Below are 21533 nucleotides of genomic sequence, written 5' to 3' on the forward strand. Positions count from 1 at the left end.
AGTAAAGATCTCTGCTCAGCATAAGAAAAATTATCATTCTCAGATCACGGAGAGTAAGATATAATCAACACTAACAGAGGCAGCTCATCTGCAGCACTTGTACGTCATGGTGTAATTTATTGTGTGCATCTTAGTATTGTATACAGTTTATAGTTCTTTCCAGATTTTATTTTGTGATCCACACTTTCTCTCAACTTTAAATACATTATTTCATCAGTTCTAGTGTTGAAAAATTGGTTGTAAAGTTTCAAACAACCTTCATTGTGGTCTGTTTTCAGTCTTTTTTTCTTGGCTGTATTCAATGACTATTTATGGCTGTATCAACCCAATTTCCCCACAAGATTTAATCTAATCATATTTGATCTACATAAGGCAAAAGCAATTTATTTTGACACTGTTTCAACTCTAAATTAAATCTTAAACCACATTAGAAAAAACAAATATAATAAGCCTAAATTAGTAAATTGCATCTCTGATGTATAAAAGAGATCTGAATTAGGTAATTATTACCAGTTGTGCAAGGAGGACAGTATAAAGTGAAAAGCAATAACCACACACCACATTCCCAGGCTTAATCTCAAGTCATATGAGACATGAGTCAGATCCTCACTCCTGCCCTCCTTTCCTCCCCTCCTTACCCTACCACTCATTAGCCAGGGATGAGTCAGACGAATGCCTCTTCGCTGAGAGAGAAGAGTGAGGGAAGGGAGTGTGCAGGGATGAGTGGAGAAAAAGACTGAAAACGAGAGAGCGATAGGGGGATGTTTAAAAAGCTTCACCAAGGGCGTTGGCAGGGGAGTAAAAAAAAGCCAGGGTGATGTTAATGAAATGCTTATTAAGGACAGACAGTCATTAATCTTGTTTCTGTTACATCATCCATACAGTATTAATGCTGGGAATCCCAGGCCGGGCACAACAGACACGACACAGTGTGTAACTCCTCCGTGGTGCTAATTGGAGGTTGATGTAGACAACTTCCTCGGTAACCTTGGAGCGGCGGCGCACCAGGCGCTGTGAAGGAGGGGCTGTCAAATTAGAAACAGTAATAAGACTCATAGACCCTGTACAGTAAGGCTGTAACTGAGGATTGCTTTCATTATCGATGAATCGTTTGATTATCTTTCTGATAAACTGAGAAAAAACATGATTAAAATGCCCATCTCAATTGCCCAGAGTACTAGGAGGCGTCCTCAAATGGTTCAACAAATATACAGAGACCAAATCTTCATATTTAAGTAACTGACATGAATTTATCAAGCAAATTACCAAAACATGCAGTTTAGAAATGTTGCTTGATAAATTCCTTAAAGGAACAGCGTGTTCATAAAATCTATTAGCAGAAATGGAATATAATGTTCCTAAACTAAGAATCGTTGTGTTTTCGTTATCTTAGAATGGGCCCTTCATATCTACATAGGGAGCCGGTCCTCTTTACAGAGTCCACCATGTTGCTCCGCCATGTTTCTACAGTAGCCCCGAATGGACAAACCAAACACTTGCTCTAGAGAGAGACTTTCATGTTTTTTTACGTTACCTGAAGGCCACCGTAGTTCTCAGACACACTTGTGAAACTGCAAGCTGCTGAGTGCAAAACCGTGGTATCGCCAGCCGCCGCCTGACTTCCTAAAGTAGTGTTATCATGGTAAGGATGGCCTCTGAGCATTAGAAAGGCGCGTTACCATGGTTTTGCACTCGCCGGCTCACGTTACCGCAGTCTTGGAAAGGGAGGAGTGAGCGAAGGGGTACTCAGTTGGTTGCAATCTGCAACCACACCACTAGATGCTGCCAAATCCTATCCTGTTACTGATACATTTTCTGACGATCAGCTGAGCAATTGCTCAAATAACTGCCTCAACACTTATAGAGGCACCTTCACACACACAAACATACAGTATATGCATGCACAGACTCATTCAAATCATCTCCACACTGGCCTATCAAGCGATATCAAAAGTTTTTGGTTTGAAATACTCTCTTTGATGTTTGCACGTGTAGCTCTTTGACATGACTGAGTTACATTTTAAACACCCGTACCCTTACATGGCCTTGCCCGTCACCTTCACAACGTGCTCCCCGCACCTGTCAGTACCTTCTATTTTGCTCGTGGCAATCGAGCCCCGAGACTCTTCTCTCTCTCTCTCTCCCCTTCTCTGCTTGTCTTCCCTGTGTAATTACTAAGGCTATATGAGCGACCTCTCCCCCTTGTGTTATAGAGCGAGACAATCCAGACTCCTTGCCTCCACAGTGAGCCATGTGGCGCGTGGCCTACTTCCTCCACTCCCCTACCCGAGGGAATAAAACCAGTCCAGAAAAAGTTGAGGACACAGCAACTGGTGCAGCTCGGAGCGAAGCAAGGGAGGAATTAATACTGTACCAGAAAGAACGACTGATTCTTACTGTTGAGACAAAAAAAAGTCTCAAATTATTCAACTTTGCTGTCTTCCCAGCCTCCCTTCAGATACTCTTTCACCACCTTTCATTATAGTTCCTACTTTTCATGGCTAATCCAACTCAAACATAGCAGGGATTCATGTTATGTTTCTTCTAAGTTGGTAGCAAACATAAACATTTCCTTGGAAGACATTTGAAGCACCCACATACACAGAGATAATTTTATTCTCTGCAGCTTTACACTCGAGCCGTGTAATACCTCCCTGAGCAGTGTGTGGTAAACATCTTCAGTCACTGGGCCCTTTAAGTGGCGATACGTAGCTATAAATAGGAGCGGTTGTCTCATTAGGGCCCAATCAATCGAAGATAGAATTACAGGGAAAAGGAGGGGAAAGCTAAGATCCAAATTAGTATACCAAGCTATTCACACTAAAAGGAGACAGAGGACAGCGCAGGGCACAGCTCTGGGAAATAGCAACTGAAATGTTTAAGTGCGATTTACTGAGTATGAGCGGTACGACAGTGACAAGAGAGGATACTGGAGTTTGTCACAGTCTTTTTTTTCTTTCCCTCTCACGCTGTTTCTCACTGTCTCATTTGTTCCCATCACAGCACAGTGCAGTTCCAATCTGCATAAGTACAGAACAGTGCTGATTATGTGCTGGGTTGAAGACAGCAATGCAGACTGACACACAAATTGTGAATTTGAAACTGAACAGTTGGTTGAAGTCTGTACTTCTTTCAGTCAAACTGTACCAAACAGGCCTTGACTTGGACGACTCAAAGGAAAATTAGCCATTCTGTCTTCTTGCACAGTTCAATTTGGTAATTCCCAATAACAGAGACTGAGCAACTGTGTCCATAGTGACTATTCTCTCGATACAATGTGCTCTTGCCTTCCCTCTTGAGATGTTTGATGAGTGTGTGCAAATAGGGCACAAGGCAGTCCGTGACCTTATTCAGAGTGGCGGCGGCTCCAGTGCCCTGGTATTAGCGCTGGGGTGACATTTTGTAATTTTGTAAAAAGCTGTGCTAATTATGAACACGTTTTCCCCAGCCAGCCTTGTTTAATGAACACATCGCTCAGTGTCCTTCAGCACCAACAAAATGGCATCAGTCAGGAAATGTGGATTAAGAAGTCGCCACACAGGGGAAATGGGCATCACTGTTGGAGCTGAATGATGGCATGATGAGGTGTGTGTTTCCGTATCATTAAGCACTTGTGTGCACGTATACTTCAGTGTGTATATCAATGTTTGTCTAAGAGAAATGCTTATCAGTTTAGAGCTCTGCAGGGATCATAAGCGACTCTGGCTGGTCCAGGGGAACACCCATGTGAAACAAATTATCAACAGCAATTTCAACACGGTGTGCTGCCCATGCAAATTCTGATCCTTACTCCCCTGTTTGCTTGCTTGTGTCCAAGCACAGTAGTAACTGTGTCTAGCTCCGTTAGACTAGTTGCACGATTCCCTTAACTGATTCCAGGTCAGGGCACATTTATTTGTCACCGTCGGTGTCTTGTTACTCACTAGCTACCTATTCCCAGTCCAGTCAACAGGAAAAAAATGTACGTTTCTGCAAACCACGGATACACTGAATGTTGACGTTTTTGCATTCAGTCAGAGCAATTGACGTAGTACAGCAAATGACTTGGCATAGTAACAAGTATAACAAGCAAGAAAGTCCACTTGTGGTGGACGGGTCAAACAAACACAGGACTTTCACCCAGGAGACCGCAGTTCATGTCCCGTGTGAAACCAAAAGTAGACGCTGATTTTACGCTTGTTACATAATGTTGCATAAGAAAGTCCGCTAAGGGTGGTTGTTATTTAATTAACGCTAGTTACAGTTGTTATGTGACGTTGCTACGCGCCTATTTACATGTTATTATTTCAACACAAACCATGATGTTTTTTTATAGGGATGCACCGATACCGGATCAGATATCGGGCCGATACTGACTCAAATAGCTGGATCGGGTATCGGTGACAATCGGGAAGATCTGTTCATTCAATTCTATGTTTATATACTATTTACATTATATACTGGCATTTGAATTCCTGTTTAAGTTTGTTGCTGCATTAAAAACGGTTTACACTTGAATAGTAAATCTGTTAATTTTGACGATTTTTTTATGAAGTTGCTGGAGTACAATTTTTTTTTTTTTTTAAAGAAGGGGGAATGGTGTTCACCAAGGAGAGGTGAATACCAATGAACATGTAGTGGGAGCAGAGAGCTCTGCGGCAGATTAGACACCAGTAAAAAGGTATGTGAGGCAATCAATCGCTTCCATAAAAAAAATAATAATACTAACCAGCATGGGAAGTAGGATAATGGGATTATAATTCTAAGGGTAAGAGACTAATCACAGTTATTGGACAGAGGGGATGTTATTCTAAATGAAAAGGGAAGAAAATGGGAGAGGAAAGAGTTGCGGGGTGGGAAGAGAGGTTTTACCTGGGACACCTTGCGCACCACCTCCCCACTGACCACCAGGCCCTGAACGAAGGAACGTGCTGCCACAAATGTGCGCGTGACCATCATCTTCATCACACGGGGTGTGTCGATTTGACGATTTTTTTATCAAGTTGCTGGAGTACAATTTATTATTTTAATAATAATGAACAGTTCAGTAAATGTATATCTATGTATTTACTTGTTACGTTTTGTTTTACAAAGTTAGGAAAGCGATGTTTAAGTCAAGCCTGATGTTGCCTTACACATAAAAGAATGATCCCAGCCATTTCTACATAGTGAGGCATACAGTTTATTAAGTATACACTGGTATCGGATCGGTACTCGGTATCAGCCGATAACCAAAGCCCAGGTGTGAAAAAGTCAGATCAGTGCATCCCTAGTTTTTTCTAACCTCAACCAAGTAGTTTTGTTGCCTAAACCTAACCAATCATTTCACAACGTTAACCACAAGCGTAACATGAGGCTGATATGAAACATATTTTTGGTTCAGAAACATATCCCGTGGTTTGCAGAAACATACAATGCCAAAAAATGTTTTCTGGCGACTGGGTTGTTATTCCTGACTTTACTCCCCTGTGGCTGTGGATGTGCTCGGCTTTGCAGCGTGCAGGCGCTTAATTGAGACATCCTCAGGTCCCTTTGTGTAGGTGGGAGACGTTGTACCTATTTTCTGGGCCAAAGAGAGGCAGAGAGAGAGAGAGATATGCGAGGCCAAGTTGTCTAACAGTACAGTATGTGCCACCCACAGTGCTAGCCAGAACACATATATCAGAGTGACAGGGAGAAGGATCATATAGATTCTCTTTTTGACATGCCTCCAAATGTGTGGCCTTGCACTCATGTAGTAGCACCACGACCTATTTTGTCATGTTTTTTTTTTTGTTCCTCTTGCTCTTTGTCTTTTTCGTGCTTTTACACACACAGCCTGACCTTGTAATATTTCTTCAAAGAAAGAATTGTACTGTAATATTCATCTCTGGCGCAGCATCTGTTTTCTCAAAGGATGCATATATTTCTCATGGGGCCACTGCTCTCAACACCCTCCTTGCCCAGTGTCTGACGGGAGATATTTCTCACCGCTGCATCAATACTGGCCACCTCCCTTTCAGGAGCTGAAATGATTTCTCAGTCTTGCTCTGATCTTAACCTTACTCTTGTCTTATACACAGAGGGGACCATTTCTCTTGGGAGATATTAACCCTCCCCGCGGCCTGGGGAGACATTTTTCAGCGTGGAGCTGACATTAACTGTTGTTGCAGGGGCTGATTGTCTGAGCCGGGGGCCATACTTTATGGAGCCTCTCGTTTCCACCAACATTGATCTGCCACTGCTTTATACTATGCGCACGTACTGGTAAAAACCGGCCTGTGTGTGTATGTCTGTGTGTGTGTTTGGGTGTTCACATAAAGAAGGGGGAATGGTGTTCACCAAGGAGAGGTGAATACCAATGAACATGTAGTGGGAGCAGAGAGCTCTGCGGCAGATTAGACACCAGTAAAAAGGTATGTGAGGCAATCAATCGCTTCCATAAAAAAAAAATAATAATACTAACCAGCATGGGAAGTAGGATAATGGGACTATAATTCTAAGGGTAAGAGACTAATCACAGTTATTGGACAGAGGGGATGTTATTCTAAATGAAAAGGGAAGAAAATGGGAGAGAAAAGAGTTGCGGGGGTGGGAAGAGAGGTTTTACCTGGGACACCTTGCGCACCACCTCCCCACTGACAATCAGGCCCTGAACGAAGGAACGTGCTGCCACAAATGTGCGCGTGACCATCATCTTCATCAGACGGGGTGTGTCGCCGAAGGGTCGTAGTGTCTCTATCTGCTTAGACACACACTCCAAGTAGTCCTCACCTGCAATCAGCATACACATTGATTCAAATCTTTATCCAAGCAGAGAATGCATCTAAAGATAGGTTTAAATATAATATAAAGTCAACTCAAAATCTTTACAAGGTAAATAATTAGGACATTATCATTGACAGTGTCAAAGCCATGCCATATTTTCTGCTCTTTATCTTATATACTAGCCCTGTCTCCTAAAAATTACGTTCCCATACAAGGAAACTGCATTGTGAACTATAGGGCAGCAACTTATTTTCCTTGTCGGTTAATGTGTAGATTATTTTCATCATTAACTGATTTGTTGTTTGGTCTATGAAATGTTAATGGTGAAATAGTGAAAAAATGTCGATCAGTGTTTCCCCAAGCCCAAGATGACGTCCTCAAATGTCTTGTTTTGTCCACAACTCAAAGATGTTCAGTTTACTGTCACAGAGGAGTAAAGAAACCAGAAAATATTCAAATTTAAGAAGCTGGAATCAGAGAATTTTGACTTCTTTTTTCTTAAAAAATTACTAAAACAGATTAATCAATCATCAAAATAGTTGGGGATTAATTTAATAGTTGACAATTAATCGATTAATTGTTGCAGCTCTAGTGAATTATGTTTCGATGAAACATATTTCGTCACGGACTACGTTTGTTTCTGACAATAAACCTGTGTTCGTAATGCACCATTAACCCACGAGTTAGCTCTTGGCTATTATTTGGCATTCTACGAAAAAGACGTACCTATGAAATATTGCTTGTTTGCCTGGTAGAAGAGCTTCTCCAGCAGCCGGGCCCAGAACTCGTTGAGCACCTCTTCCAGGTTGACATTGGAGCCTCGGTAGTAGTGCCTCAAATCCGTGTACAGGTCAGAGAAGACCTGGGAATTCTGGGAGTACACGGAGCCCCAAGTTGAAGTGAAAGTCTCCTGTAGGTTGATCGCAGAGCGGTTCAGCAACTCCAGGAAATAACCTAAAAACAGATACAGAAAGTTTAAAACTCATATTAAGTCAGATTTACAGTGTCAGCCACCACATCCATATCCTCACATTATCGTTGTCACCCACCGTACATGTAGTGTGTGCTGCTAATATGCGTTAGCCTCTCAGAGCCATAAAGCTGCTTGTAATATTCCCAGATAACTATTACAGCAAAAACACACAATTCCCCTCTTATTCTATTTCTGCGTTGTGCTGCATACCAACACTTGCCTCATACTGTCAGTGAACCTAAAGCCGGAGTATGTGAGGCTGTACCTCTAGGGGATGTCAGAGAATTGACAAGCGCTCCAGGGTGCAGTATATACTGCTCCGAGTGAGGATTTACAGATATAGGGTATAGACGAGGCCAGGCAGACAGACAGACAGACAGGAACGCAGACTGACAGTATTGGGGGGGGAAAAGTAGAAGAATATTAAAGTCTGACTGAGACGAAAACAAACAAAACAGAGCAAACGGAAACAGGGCAGCAGACTGCAAATCCAAACACTAATGTTCATTAAGAGGTACAGGATATTACACACGTCTCTATTTATAATGCAATCAGATACAACTCCACTATTAACTACTAAAAAACAACACAGAGTCTACAAAAACTTTCAGCTTAAGAAACTGTTCATGGGTGAGTTTCCATCAGGGTGCATATACATTCACATATCCAGTTTGTTTTCGTGAATCCCAGCTTTTCTCTGGCCAGTGGCATAAACATTTTTACATCCGTCTTGTGTGCAAACAATGTTTATAAATGAGGCTCCTGTTCTGCCAGGTGTATGGCAGCACAACAACAACAGCGTCCCCGAACCATCCATCCATTCAGGGCCAACATTTGCTCTGCATCTCCACGTACACAATGGGTTCAAACCTGGTGCATGTGTGTGTGTGTTTATCTGTTTGTCTGACTGCGTGTGTGTGTGTGTGTGTGTGTGTGTATACACGTGTGTTTGTGCGGCAGGGAGATGGGAAGCTGTAGTCTGGCAGTGTTTACTTTGAAGGTGTCTTATCTCTGCCTGCCACCACCCCAGATCAGGAGGAGATGAGAAAAAAAGGAGGGGAGGTTGTGGCCTCCACAGGGGACACGCAGCCTGGAGTTATTCCCCTAACGAAGCTGTTTTTAAAAACATCATAACATATACAAACTTCCACCACAACACCAGGGTTATTATAGCAAACTAAAAATGAAACTAAATGGAAAATAAGCAGTGGAAAATATTTTTATTAAACAGAAACTAAATAAAAACTATATCGTTTAAGGTAAACTAAAGCTAAACTGAAACTAAATTGAGTTGGTAAAAATCAAATAAAAATCAAAATGGATATGAACAATAATTAATTTCAGTTTTAGTTTTTTAAGCAATAATATAGCACTACAGAAAAAGGGGAGAAAGCATGAATTTCCATCAATCAAACCGCAGAAACAAACGCAATCGCTTCACTTAGCGTGAAGATTAAACATTCCTGTATGTATATGTAACTACATACTGTACATTCTGAGACATTATAGCTTACTCTAACAAAAACTATTGTAAAACTAAAACTACACATATAAAAACTAAAACTAAATCCTTCTGAAAAACTGAAATGAAACTAAAACTAGCAAACACACTCTGGAAAACTAACTAAAATGGAATCGAAAAGTCAAAACTAAAATAAAAATAAAAACTAATTGAAAATTCAAAACTATTATCTTACTTGTTCCACACAGCCTATTTAAGCAAAATACAAACACACCCTGCCCTCTAACAGTTTCCCTGACGACAACATATGGAAAAAACAAGCCAAGTTATCCGGTAGCAAAAGTCCAACACCCACATGCGCAGGGCCTGAAGACAACCACAGCACTTGGAGTTACATAACATTTTAATATGCTAAGCTCATCCTGACCCATCTGCGTGGCATTATCTAAGCACTGGCCTTGTTGGATACTGTATCTCTGTTCTGCTTTCCCACTCATTAATAAACACCAGCCGGCCTGCTTCACCGCTGCTGTTATTTGCTGCTTTCTTCTGTCATTTTCACAGACTCCAGGCTAAAAAGGTCTAAAAAGAGCCGTTGATTTGAAAAGACTTATTTAGCACTCAATGTTAGCAGAAATGTGCAGACGATCACTCTGAGACATACGGTCATTTCATATTCTTGCTATAGCTGCATTCAATGGTCCTTCCGTGCTTAGTGAGTGTTTCTAAAGGCTTACAGTATATTTGAAAAAATGGACCTAAGTCATCTTGGAAATGTCAAGGGACACTCTTCAAGTTTTATCCAACTTTGTTTTGACCTGCTCTTCTTCACTGGTGTGATATAGGCAAATAAAATGTTCCATATTTAAAATTTCAAGTTGAAGTTTATTGTCATGTGTATGAGATGCAATGAAATGCTTGTGTTCTTTGACACTCTCTGCCTTGCACAAGGGGCACACATCCCCAGACAACAACAAGAACATTACACACAATATACTACACGGTGATACATTACAAGTGTGGTGCGTATGGATGAGTCAAATGTTCAGCAACCTGACTGCCTGAGGAAAGAAGCCGTTACTGAGACCGGTGGTGTGTGATTTGATGCTCCGGTAATGTTTTCTATAGAGAAAGAGCGAGATAAGAGCATGATTGGGGTGGCTGGTGTCCTTAATGATGCTTTGGGCTTTTCCTTTTACAGCGAGTGGTGTAAATGTTTTTTCCTGCTGTCTTTACAGTCTTTTTTAGCAGTCTGCAGTCCTGAGCAGTCAGTAATACAGCCTGTCAGAACTCTTTCAATGGTACAGCGATATAGAAGTTCACTAGTGTTTTGGTGCTCTTACCAAACTTCTCTCTCTCTTGTGTTTTCTTGAGGATGGAGTTGGTGTTAAGAGACCATGTGAAGGTGTCTGAGATGTGTATGCCAAAAAATGTAAACAGATGACTCACTGATGAAAATAGGAGTGTGATTATGTCAAAACTTCCTGAAGTCAACAATGATTTCTTTTGTCATATTGACATTTAGAGAGAGGTTGTTATCATGGCTGGTTAGATCTTCCACTTCCCTCCTACATGTATAGGCCCACTCATCACTGTCACTTATTTAAAATTGGATTTTAATATGTGGCAGATGTTACTAAATGTGTAAATTCTATTTTAAAACACTCAAAGAAACAATCCAAATAACTGTTTGGTTGTAAGACCTACTGTAAGACGTCAAGATATTAATAAGTGTGGGAAAGCAGAAGAGAGAACCTCCGAAGTCCATTTTCTAAAGGCAGAAAAGGCTGATGCAAATGCTTTCAACAAGATAGAGAAAACCTCCAGTAAGCTCCTCATTATAGCTACCGTATAAACCTCAGAATGCAGAGCAAATGGCAACTTAATAGATGGTGTGCAGCCTATGTCTTTGTGTGGGACGTCATCATTTCTTAGATTATAATGCTCGGTGAGATAAATGCTTCTGACGCGAAGCAGCCATTATGTCTACTGTTTGTTTGGTAGTCAGACTTCCTAGGTGGATGGCAGATCATTCCCCTGCTCCCTGACCTCCTGTCACTCAAACACAGCTCTGGGCACAGCCTCAAAGTGCCAGCAGAGCTGCATCTAAACACGCGCATTTGTGCACGTCGCCAACACACAAAAAACATACTTCCAGGAGTCAGCAGAAAAGCACACACACACACACACAGAGAAACCAACTTCAAAGTGACAGCACATCCATGTGTACACACGGACGTATGAGGATCACACAAACACACACACACACACACACTATAGAGGGTACACAGTGGCAGTCAGTCAGATAGACAGACAGACGGGGAACTGCTGTGACTGGTGCAGCTTTGCCTTTAATCCCCATTAGAATTCATTCCTGCTGTGTACTGTCAGCCAGACTGTAAAAATGCCTTAAGTCTGGCAAACGAAAATGAGTTTCAGCAGAAATGTTTTCATCCAGGTGATGGAGTGAAGTTTTTTTTCTCCATTAAAATGAATTATCCACATTTCTGTTTGCTATCTTTGTGTGTGGTTGGGGCATGTTTGAAGTGCTTTGGGATCCCCACATGTGGAGGGCAGATCTTGGTAAATGGCATCACGCTGTCCAGTTCTCCTCTGCCCTTCGGCTCAAGTGAATAATGATCATCATTAGTATGACACAAAGCCCCCTGTGAATGTGTGTGCGCATGTGCTTTTTGTGTGTGGAGATGACCTTTTTCATTCTTCAGCTGTTTGCGTCTCTATGATACAGGGAGATACAAGCTCACCCCTCCTTCCTTCTACGCTCTCCCTCAATCTTCTCTCTTCCCATAAAGCCCAACCTCCACCTCTTCTCCCCAGGCGTCTGCTCTCCAGGGAAGGAGCGATGGGAGAGGGCACCTAATTGCTTATATCCCAGCACATCGGGTGTGTTTTTACGCATTTTCAGTGTCAGGAGGACACTTTATTACTCCTCAATGTATACATTTAAAATGATATATAAACCTTTATATAAGTGATGTCAGTTTGGTAAATCTCAGTCATTTAGAATTACATCAGGTTATTGAATGTTGTTTGATCCAAATATTTGATTAAAAATAACATGGTACATAAACTTTAATTATTATTAACTGAAAAGTCAAGTCTATTTTTTTTATAGTATATATTAGGGCTGTCGACTAACACTCATACGATTTTGTTGACTAATCCATTAGTTGATTTAATCAACAGATCTGTAAAACTGAATTTCTCCACAAAGAATCACACAAAAGCACCACTTTAAATCTTGTGTTTACCAGAGATGTGCTCATAGGTTTCTTGGAAATAAGTCATTCAGCATGAAAAAAGCATGAAAATGACTCATCGACTAAGACCAAAACAACTGATTATTCGACTAATCGACTAAGAAGGAGCAGCCCTTATATGTAGTTATACCTGATTAAGGTGGAACACAGCGACACAGCGTAAATTAATGAACAAATAGTATTAATAAATATACCAGCAGTAAACAAGACAGTGTGCAAATTTTTTTTAAATTTAGTATTTACAGTATATAGCCCATCATTTATATACAGTAAAAATATATATATACATTTTTTTTAACATATGACTACTTCTGTGTCAATAACCACACAGCACCAGACTGATTGTATTTTTAATAGTCAACAGAGTAGGACTGGGCTTTGATTTACTATTGTTGTGTATCAATTATCAAGTGGACTCATGTGGTGAATCTATTATCTTATCATAACATCCTTCCAGAAATTGCCTTTGTCAAAATTAATAACTTAAAGCAAGCTGTGTTTAAAAATCAGCAAAATGAGCTGAGTTTGGTCAAAGAATATAGATTTTGGACTAAAAACGCTTATTATATTTATATTATTTTAATGTTCAACACAGGCAATTTTGGTAGAATATGACAATAGAATAGAAATGATTTAGTTTTACCCGTGTCCGGTAGTCGCTTTCAGTCTAAAATGTCGGAAGCGTAGCTTTGCTGCTGGGCGCTGATGTTGCAATGGAACGAACAATTGACTTTCACTTCTTGCCAATAATCGTTCTTTGGTTTGGTCTGATGTAATGCATAATAGAGGAACATAGTTCTTTGTTTTGAACATCAGTTCAGAGTGTTTTATATGCATTTTTTGCACCTGATTTGCAATATTGTGTTGTATATCAATATTGGAGAATATCCTTTTTGATATCATGATTCAACCATTTGCTGTATTGCAGAGACCAACCACATTGAATGACTGCATGCTCTCATAATTAACAGCATTTCTTTTCTTTAATGTGACAGTAGATTAGGAAAATCTCTCTCGCCACCCTCCTCTACCTCCATCACATTCTGCCGTTCTCGTCTCTCCAACTCATACACTTAGAATAAGCTAAGTCAAGCATGTGCGTCTTAATGACTTTCTTCCTGCGGTGAGAGGGGAGTTAATGATTTCATTTGTAATCACTGTGAGCTTCACATCCAGGCCACCTTGACATGTCAGAGGCTTATTTTAACTCTGTTCCTACGTTCACTTATCCCACTGCTTCTCCACCTGATTAAACACACACATTAAGGTGTACACACAAACCCTTATATACCATCAAATTACTCTCACCCCTCTTTTACACTCTCCTATATCAATCAATACAGCGCTTTAAAGCAGACAAGTAGCCTCTACCTCCATGTGCCCTCTGTCTCTCTGGTGTCTCTCTATCTTCAGTCCTCCCCCTCCTCACTCTGTCTCCTGTGTCAAGTTGTGTTATTGACAAGAGATTCAGTGTAACACAGAGGTACCGTTGATGTTCCTTCAGCTGCCAATCATTCTCTCCTTTTGGCTCGGACTGATCCCGAGATACTTTCTCACACAGAGGTATTAACTGACCGAGGCTTGTGCTACTCATTCCTGGATAATCCAGATCCAATGTTCCCATACAGAAGGCTTAGCGGGTTTGGCAACATTTGCCACTGTCTAATAAAGTTGTAACTAACACCAGCTGATATAAAGCAGGTTGGTGATTAAATAATCACAGGCTGACAAGAAATCACAGAATCTTTAACGACTTGTCTGTTCTCGCCCGACTCTCTGTTCTCATGTGAAAACTCATTTTGGAGTTTGTTTCCTCCAATTGGCAGTTAACATAATCTTGCACGTGCAGGAAATGTTTCAAAGCACTCAGGACCATGCTGGAGGACTGCAAAAAGTTAGTAAAATATGCAATCCAAAATTCTGGGAAAAGCTCAATTTTCGAAATAGAAGGTTTTTTTTGCAGGAGAATGACACAACACACACATTGAAATGGAAGAAAAAATAAAGTAAATACTTGTATATAGTATATTGTATATTGATGGTGACATGAATGCTTAAGCATACTGCAGATTCACTTACTCGCATACAGTTAATGGCCATAAATAGAAAACTAGCTGAGAAACATGACAGATCAGCTGAGTTTTGGCAGTGCGAAAGACATTGACATGGGAGGATTGGATAGAAAAGCCATATGAGTGAAAGAATGAGAGGGAGTTAGACAAGAAAACAGGGCTGCAAAAGCAGCAATTGCATATCTCTTTCATATCTGACAGCTTTAATTCTATTTGTCCATTTGGCAAGTGCTGAATGATCATATTAGCTGGATAGTTCTTTGGCAGGGAGGAGAGAGACAGAGAGACAGAGAGCAAAAGATGAGGCATATGCCAAGAGGAGAGGAAGAGAGAACATCAGGTGTCATTGGTGCATTAGAAAATAAAACTAGAAAGTACTCCGAGAGCACACGCAGTACCTCGGCCAAGCCTGTGCACGGCTCGGAATTTGTTATTTTAATGATGGAACATGTTAAGCTGCATCTGGATCTGATCTGCATCAAAACACACAATCATGTTGATTGGCTGGTGGCTGCCATGACTTCTGGGAAATATCCAAACCCTGTCTGGGAATATTGGGCGTTTGTACAAGAATGAATTGTGCAACATTCATGTGACTCTGACTCAGGAATACTGAGTTACAGCCGTTTAACTTTATCATGTTGCCACCTGTAAGATAAATGCCATCACATTTTTTCAGGTTTTCTCAGACTGTCACCTGCACTTAAAGGTTAACAACACCACAAAAGTTAAAAGTGAAAAGTACATAGTGAATTTAAGAGGCATTTGGCCATGCATAAAATATGTAACAACATTTTGGCAAAAAAATTACGATTGCAGAATTGGCCTATATATATAGACTTGTCTTCAAGCAAGGAATCCTACTTCTACACAGTAGGCAACCTCTGGTTTTGAAAAAGTGCCTTAAACTTGCATTCTTTCTAACAGCCAGCAGGGGGCGACTCCTCTGGTTGTAAAAACAAGTCTGATTGTATAGAAGTCTATGAGAAAATGATCCTACTTCTCACTTGATTTATTACCTCAGTAAACATTGTAAACATGAGTTTATGGTCTCAATCGCTAGTTTCAAGTCTTCTTCAATACAGCATGATGTTCATTTAGTAAATGATGGTCCCATTTAGAGTCAAATAGACCATAAAGCAGGGTATGTTTTAGGGCGTGGCGACCTTGTGATTGACAGGTCATTGACTGGGAGTTGTCCGCGTTTTGTCTTACAACTTTAACCCTTTCACAGTGTGTTTTCAGTTCATGAAAGTTAATTAGAACCTTTTCGGTCTATTCAGCGTTCAGTTGTACTTAGCTCCACCCTCTTGTGTCACTTCTGGTTGCAAAACAACAAGATGGCGACAGCCAAAAAAAAAAGGGTGACGTCACAGTGACTACATCCACTTCTTATAGATAGTCTTTACTTATAGTTCCTCTCCTGGTCAAGAAATTATCATCCAAAATGCAGTGTTTTATAAATGGCAAAATTAATTTCCAAGAAAAATGCTAAATTAATGAACTTAAACTTGTTAACCTATCTTCCTCCTTATTTTAACTGAAAAAACAGCCAGGCAAACAGCTAAACAGGACCGAACACATATCTTCTATGTTTGAGGTAACTTGATCTTAAAGAGGAAGAAAGAAAGAGAGACTGGCAGAGCTGTAATATTCCAGGCAGAGCAAGGCTAGTCTGTACTCTGCATCCCACCCATTGTCTCTTCAGCAGGCACCAGATGGTTTTGTGATCTCTAGCAGAACCAACCCTCACCCACTAGTACCCAGGATCCTCAGCTCTTCCCTTTGTTAGTCCCCCACCTGTGCAAGGACAATGAAAAAAATAAACACAACAGGCACAAACAAACACTGCTGTCCTGGGCGCACTGAAAGCACAAACGATGATATGGGAGCCATTACACTGTTTATGTGTCAGTCTGACTCTCCATCAATAACAGCACTTATCACACACATACTGCGCCCCAGGAGCACCGCAAGCCCCTTAGCCAGCATTTAGATGCTATTAAAAGGTCCCTTATATTAAACAAGCCGACACATCACATAATGCATGTCGTTTATCAACAGGCTCTCTGTGGAAGCCTTTATTCCACTTTCTCTCCTCTGACTTTCCCTTGCTGGCATTATGCACCATTTACCCATGCCTGTTTCTCTTTCTGTCCATCTGGTTCTCTTTTTCAACTGTTTTCCCTAGCTTGTTTTCCTCCCAAACTCCATGCCGTTCCTTACCCTCACTATCATTTGGTTCGCTTTCCCCCCCCCCCTCTATCTCATCTTACTTTCCGCTGCTTGCAATCCTTTCTAACACTGCATGCCTCTTTCTTTTTCTCCCTGTCTTGTTTTTCTCCCTCTTTCATTTTATCCTTCCAAGGCGCCATCGCTCCTAGTGAGTAATGTGTTTGGCATAATTAGGCCAGTGTACTCCAGGTCCCCACCGACGTGATTTGCATGCAGATAAAATGAGCCAATCAAGCACCACAATGGGAGCAGATGTCCTTGTCTCTCATGACATCATCAGAGGTGACCCTGAAAGCAGGAAATTAGAAGGTGGGCAGCGGGGGGGTGGGAGTGAATCAGGTTTGTTGCTTAATTGTAGGATTATTGCAACACAGCTGTAGAATGTGCCGCCAGTGTCCAATCTCAGTAAGCATGGGTTTAGTGATTTGGAGGTGAAAAGAAACAAACATTGGGATATATTTGTTTGAAAACAATCAGTTGCCAGTTTATTAGGTACACCTAGCTCAAACTAAAGATGAAGTTGTACTTTCCATGTCTGTGAGTACGCAAAGGTCCGCTAGGGTCTGTGTGACGTAAATTTCCCTATCAGAGGGTGTATGCGTATAACCTGACTGATTGAGAAGCAGACATTGGAAACTGTTTGGAAAAGGGCAGGCACTTTCAAAAAATACTTGGTAGGTGATTGTATGAACCATCTGTCAATCAAACTCTTGCCGAAGCCAGTCGGGAGAAGAGCGAAAACATCGCCTTCAGTGCTTCCATTGTTGTATAGAGTGAACAGTCACTCCGTGTCTTCTCACCCTCTTCTCACACAAAGCCACAATACTCAAAGGATAAGGCCGGTTTAATGATGATTGGCAGACACTCCCCCCCCCCCCCCATACATTATGAGCTTTTTGGGGTTCAGTGTCTGCCAAAGAACACACAAACAACCACCAACCTGACAATTAATAGCCAACCCTGTCTACCAAATTACGCTCTAACCATAATCATCAAGTTGTCTGTGTAGCCAAGGCCTGATATACAGTAGTTTATGCTTTTGTGCCATAGAACTCCATTGTCATTCAGAACTATTGAAACACATAAAAGAGTAAAACAACAAAGCAAAGTACTGTTAACTAGAAACCACACCCCCGAGCATGATCAGTGGCATGGAAATACAACGGCAAAGCTGTTTTACATTAAGTTTCAAGAAGCCACATTCATTGTGATAAATGAATATGTCATCCAAGCATTGGTGTTTTTTAGGGGTGACCCCGAATAGTGGACTATTCGAACTAAGGAGCCTGATTTGACTAACCTGAACCGTCAGATGGTTTGTTACTCAGAACCATCTGAGAAGCCATCACTGGAAACTGTTTGGAAAGGGCAGGCAAAAAAGCGGACAGTATAAACAGACGTACTACGCATCCGTGGTGTCTGCAGCTGTCCATGTCTGTTTGGGAGTATAACCGAGGCTTAATGCAGTCATATACAACAGCCTGCAATAAGTCTCACTTTATAACATCAGAAAGGTCTTGATTCAACTGACTTCGTCATTTTGGAAGCTGTAGTTTGTGGTTTTGTTAAATTGTTATTGCCTTATACAAGAGGTGTTTCTAAAATTTTGTCCATCCCATACGTTGACTTCAATGTATCGCAGGTCAACTACACATTGAAATATAGTGATATACTCAAATGTATTCCAGTTTTGACCTAAAAATATATGTTTTCACTTTTCACAATTTACCAAAGCTGTCCTTATTGGGATTACAGTACAGGGTTTTCTCTGTATCAAAACTCCCAATGAGCTGCCAGACTATTCGCTGAAAAGAAATACAGCAGGCTGCTTCTTGCTATCGGCTGATGGCGATGCAGACTTGTCCTGTGATCCAAGTGTAGGGCCTGTTTCCTAAATCTGATAGGATACAACTGAGAGTGCTTGATGTCATTCTCGTGGATCGCTCCCCCTCAGTCTATCTCCCTGGGAGGAGACGGAATTACTCAACAGTCCAGCTGGGAGATGTTCAGAGCTCTACTTAAATGAATAAATAAGCGAGTCCTGCTTGGTCATCTAGAAATGAGTGTACCCATAAGCCAGCCAGCCAATACTCTTCAAATCAGATTAAGCTCTATGACCACTGATCTGCCTTGAACTGAAATGGGCTGGAACACACTGGCCAACAAGCATTTGGCTGCTCATAAATACTGTGTGCCAGTGCATGAATGTGTGTGTGTTGTCTCTGTGTGATTCAAGACCCGAGTTAAAAGTTACGTTTCTCTGACCCGTACTCTCTGTATCTACATCCACCTAGTCAAAAACAACAACAAAAGACTATGAAATAGGCCTAATGAACCGTTTAATCTATGAAACATCCCCAAGACATTTGGCTTTTTTTGCATTTAAAAATGACTTGAATGGATTATCGAAATAGTTTCAGCCAATTGACTTTAAGTTTCAGCCGTTCTCTGAAATGACGCTGCCATAGCCATATACACAACTAAAACAAGACGTCATTTATAATGTGCTTTAAATTGTCTCTTAACATCAAAAGACTGAGAAAATCAAATAGCATTAAAGCACAACAGCAAACATTTTTAGTCGTTTTTAATCGTTTACATGCAAAGATTATCTCAGTCAATACTTTATTTAATTTGCAAAGAGATACGCCCTCTCAGTGTATCTGCCCTCTCAAAGTAGTGCTGATTTTGGATGTTACAGGGACTGTGATAAATGCAAATACAGATCCCGCTGTTCTGATTGCATACAAAGTAAAACGTTTTACTGAGATTTTATGCATATGGTGGTGTGTTCTTTATACAATGACAGTTTTCCTAAAATTGGATTAAAAAAATCACAATATATCGCCTTGCTTACAATATCGCAATATATTGAATCGCAACCCCTGTATCATGATACGTATCGTAACGCCAGATTCTTGCCAATACGCAGCCCTAGTTAGAGGACCTCGAGTTTTGTAGTATGAATTTTGTTAATATGGTCTCTTTTTTTGTTCTTGTTATTATGTATAAACTCTAAACAAGTATCACACTATGTGTGGCAGCAGTACAAGTGAACACACACACACACACACACACAGTGAATCCAGATGCTAGTGATGGCACCATCAGGCCAAACACCACCTGCCAGGTTTAAGGCTTCCGTCTGTCTAACACACCTGGTTGCCATCTAACACAGAGCTCCCTGTGGTGCCATCACTCTTTGTGTCCTCTCTGACCTCTTCCCTCTCACTTTCATATGTAACCCCATCTCTCTTCATCTATGTTTATCCCTTTCTCTCTGTCTCTCTCTAGCTACCACTCTCCGTTTCCACCTGTTTATCTCTTACCCTCGCCCTTGCTCTGACGACATGTCCCTTTTTCTCTGTGTCTTAAGTTTTATCCTTCCATCTGTCTCATTTCCCCTCTGTCCTCTCCTTCACCCCCTTTCTTCCTTCTCTGCTTTATACGCTGCGTCTTTGTTTAACGCAATATATCATTTAGTTTGTACCTCTCCACTCGGTATGAATGGCAGTGAAGAAATTGGGAGTACTACCAAGTGCAAACCACATGCACACACACTGTATACAAAGACCAATCTAATTTTCACTCACTCACACAGTGACACACACACACACTAAATCACAAAGTTACAAACACATGCATATAAACACACATCTGCATGCTCACATATATATACAGTATACACACTCACAGGCCCAGAGCCAGCTGTATGTGAGCAAGTTGGTCCTCTAATCTGTGGCTTGGTTGGGGCTTCTTCCAAAGTCCCTGGACCTAAAAAGGCCTAGTCTGCCTGGGCTGGAACAGTAACACCCTACACTTAGCCACATGGCGCTAGCTAGCCCACACCCTGCTAAACACAGCCAGATGTGCAGCAACTGGCAGCATGGCACAATGTCAATGTACTCTCCTTCAGTCATATGAACAAAAAAGTCTGCTCTGGACATGGTTAGAAATCAGCTAATCCTCACCTATTTTTAACCAGCTTTTACCATAAATGGTTGTTTATCAAAGCCTGAAACAGAAGTAACTCATCTTACTTTTTCAACAGATAATAACAGGATGTCTTTTGTAAGAATGCCTGGATCCTCCCAAAATTGCGCTGATCATGTGGCAGCAAATGTAACGTATTATGGTCCAATTAACCCCAGTCTATCGCTCAGCTCTCGGCTTCAGTCAACAACAGATGGTTTTCAGACCTCAAGGTCTCAACACACACATACTTCTCTCCTCCCTCTGTCAGCTCTGCCATCCCCATCTGATGCTCATCGGGGTGAGATAAGGGCACATGAGAAACAGGGACGAACTAGAATTACCGCCTCGTGTTTGTACGTCTCCGCCAACCAGTCAAGTTGTAGTTTACATCCATGTCTGTCCAGACACATACCATACTCTATACGTAGTGAAGATTTTAAATGAATTTAATAAAAGGTATTAAGTGTATTTTTGTGAGGTTTGTCACATGGTGCAACGACAATCACCTGAAGCTCAATATCAGCAAAACCAATGAGCTTAATATGGTGGACCAAGTGGGCAACTCGGGGTCAGCAAAAGTGCTGAAGAAGAACTTCATAATTTTCATCCTATTGGACATTTGTGTGAAATTTTGTCATAATTAGCGTATTCATTCTTGAGTTATGGCCAAAAACAGGTTTTGTGCGGTCGCAGTGACCTTTTGACCACCAAATTCGAATCAGTTCATCCTCGTGACCAAGTGGACATTTGTGCCAAATTTGAAGAAATCCAAGTTCACAAGAATGGGACGGACAAACGGACGGACGGAC

General features: G+C 41.1%; 1 protein-coding gene across 1 annotated transcript in view; it reads right to left on the reverse strand.

The window, feature by feature from the left end:
- Positions 1-21533, reverse strand: part of gpc1b (glypican 1b) — a 79826-nt gene that overhangs the window by 11792 nt on the left and 46501 nt on the right. Inside the window, exons 4-5 of the mRNA XM_074651203.1 lie at positions 7453-7680; positions 6569-6732 (exon numbers count right to left, since the gene is read on the reverse strand). Of these exons, the coding sequence (XP_074507304.1) occupies positions 6569-6732; positions 7453-7680 (392 nt within the window). The remainder of the gene's footprint in view (positions 1-6568; positions 6733-7452; positions 7681-21533) is intronic.

The sequence above is a fragment of the Sebastes fasciatus genome, chromosome 11 (assembly GCF_043250625.1).
Source record: "Sebastes fasciatus isolate fSebFas1 chromosome 11, fSebFas1.pri, whole genome shotgun sequence".
NCBI lineage: Eukaryota > Metazoa > Chordata > Actinopteri > Perciformes > Sebastidae > Sebastes > Sebastes fasciatus.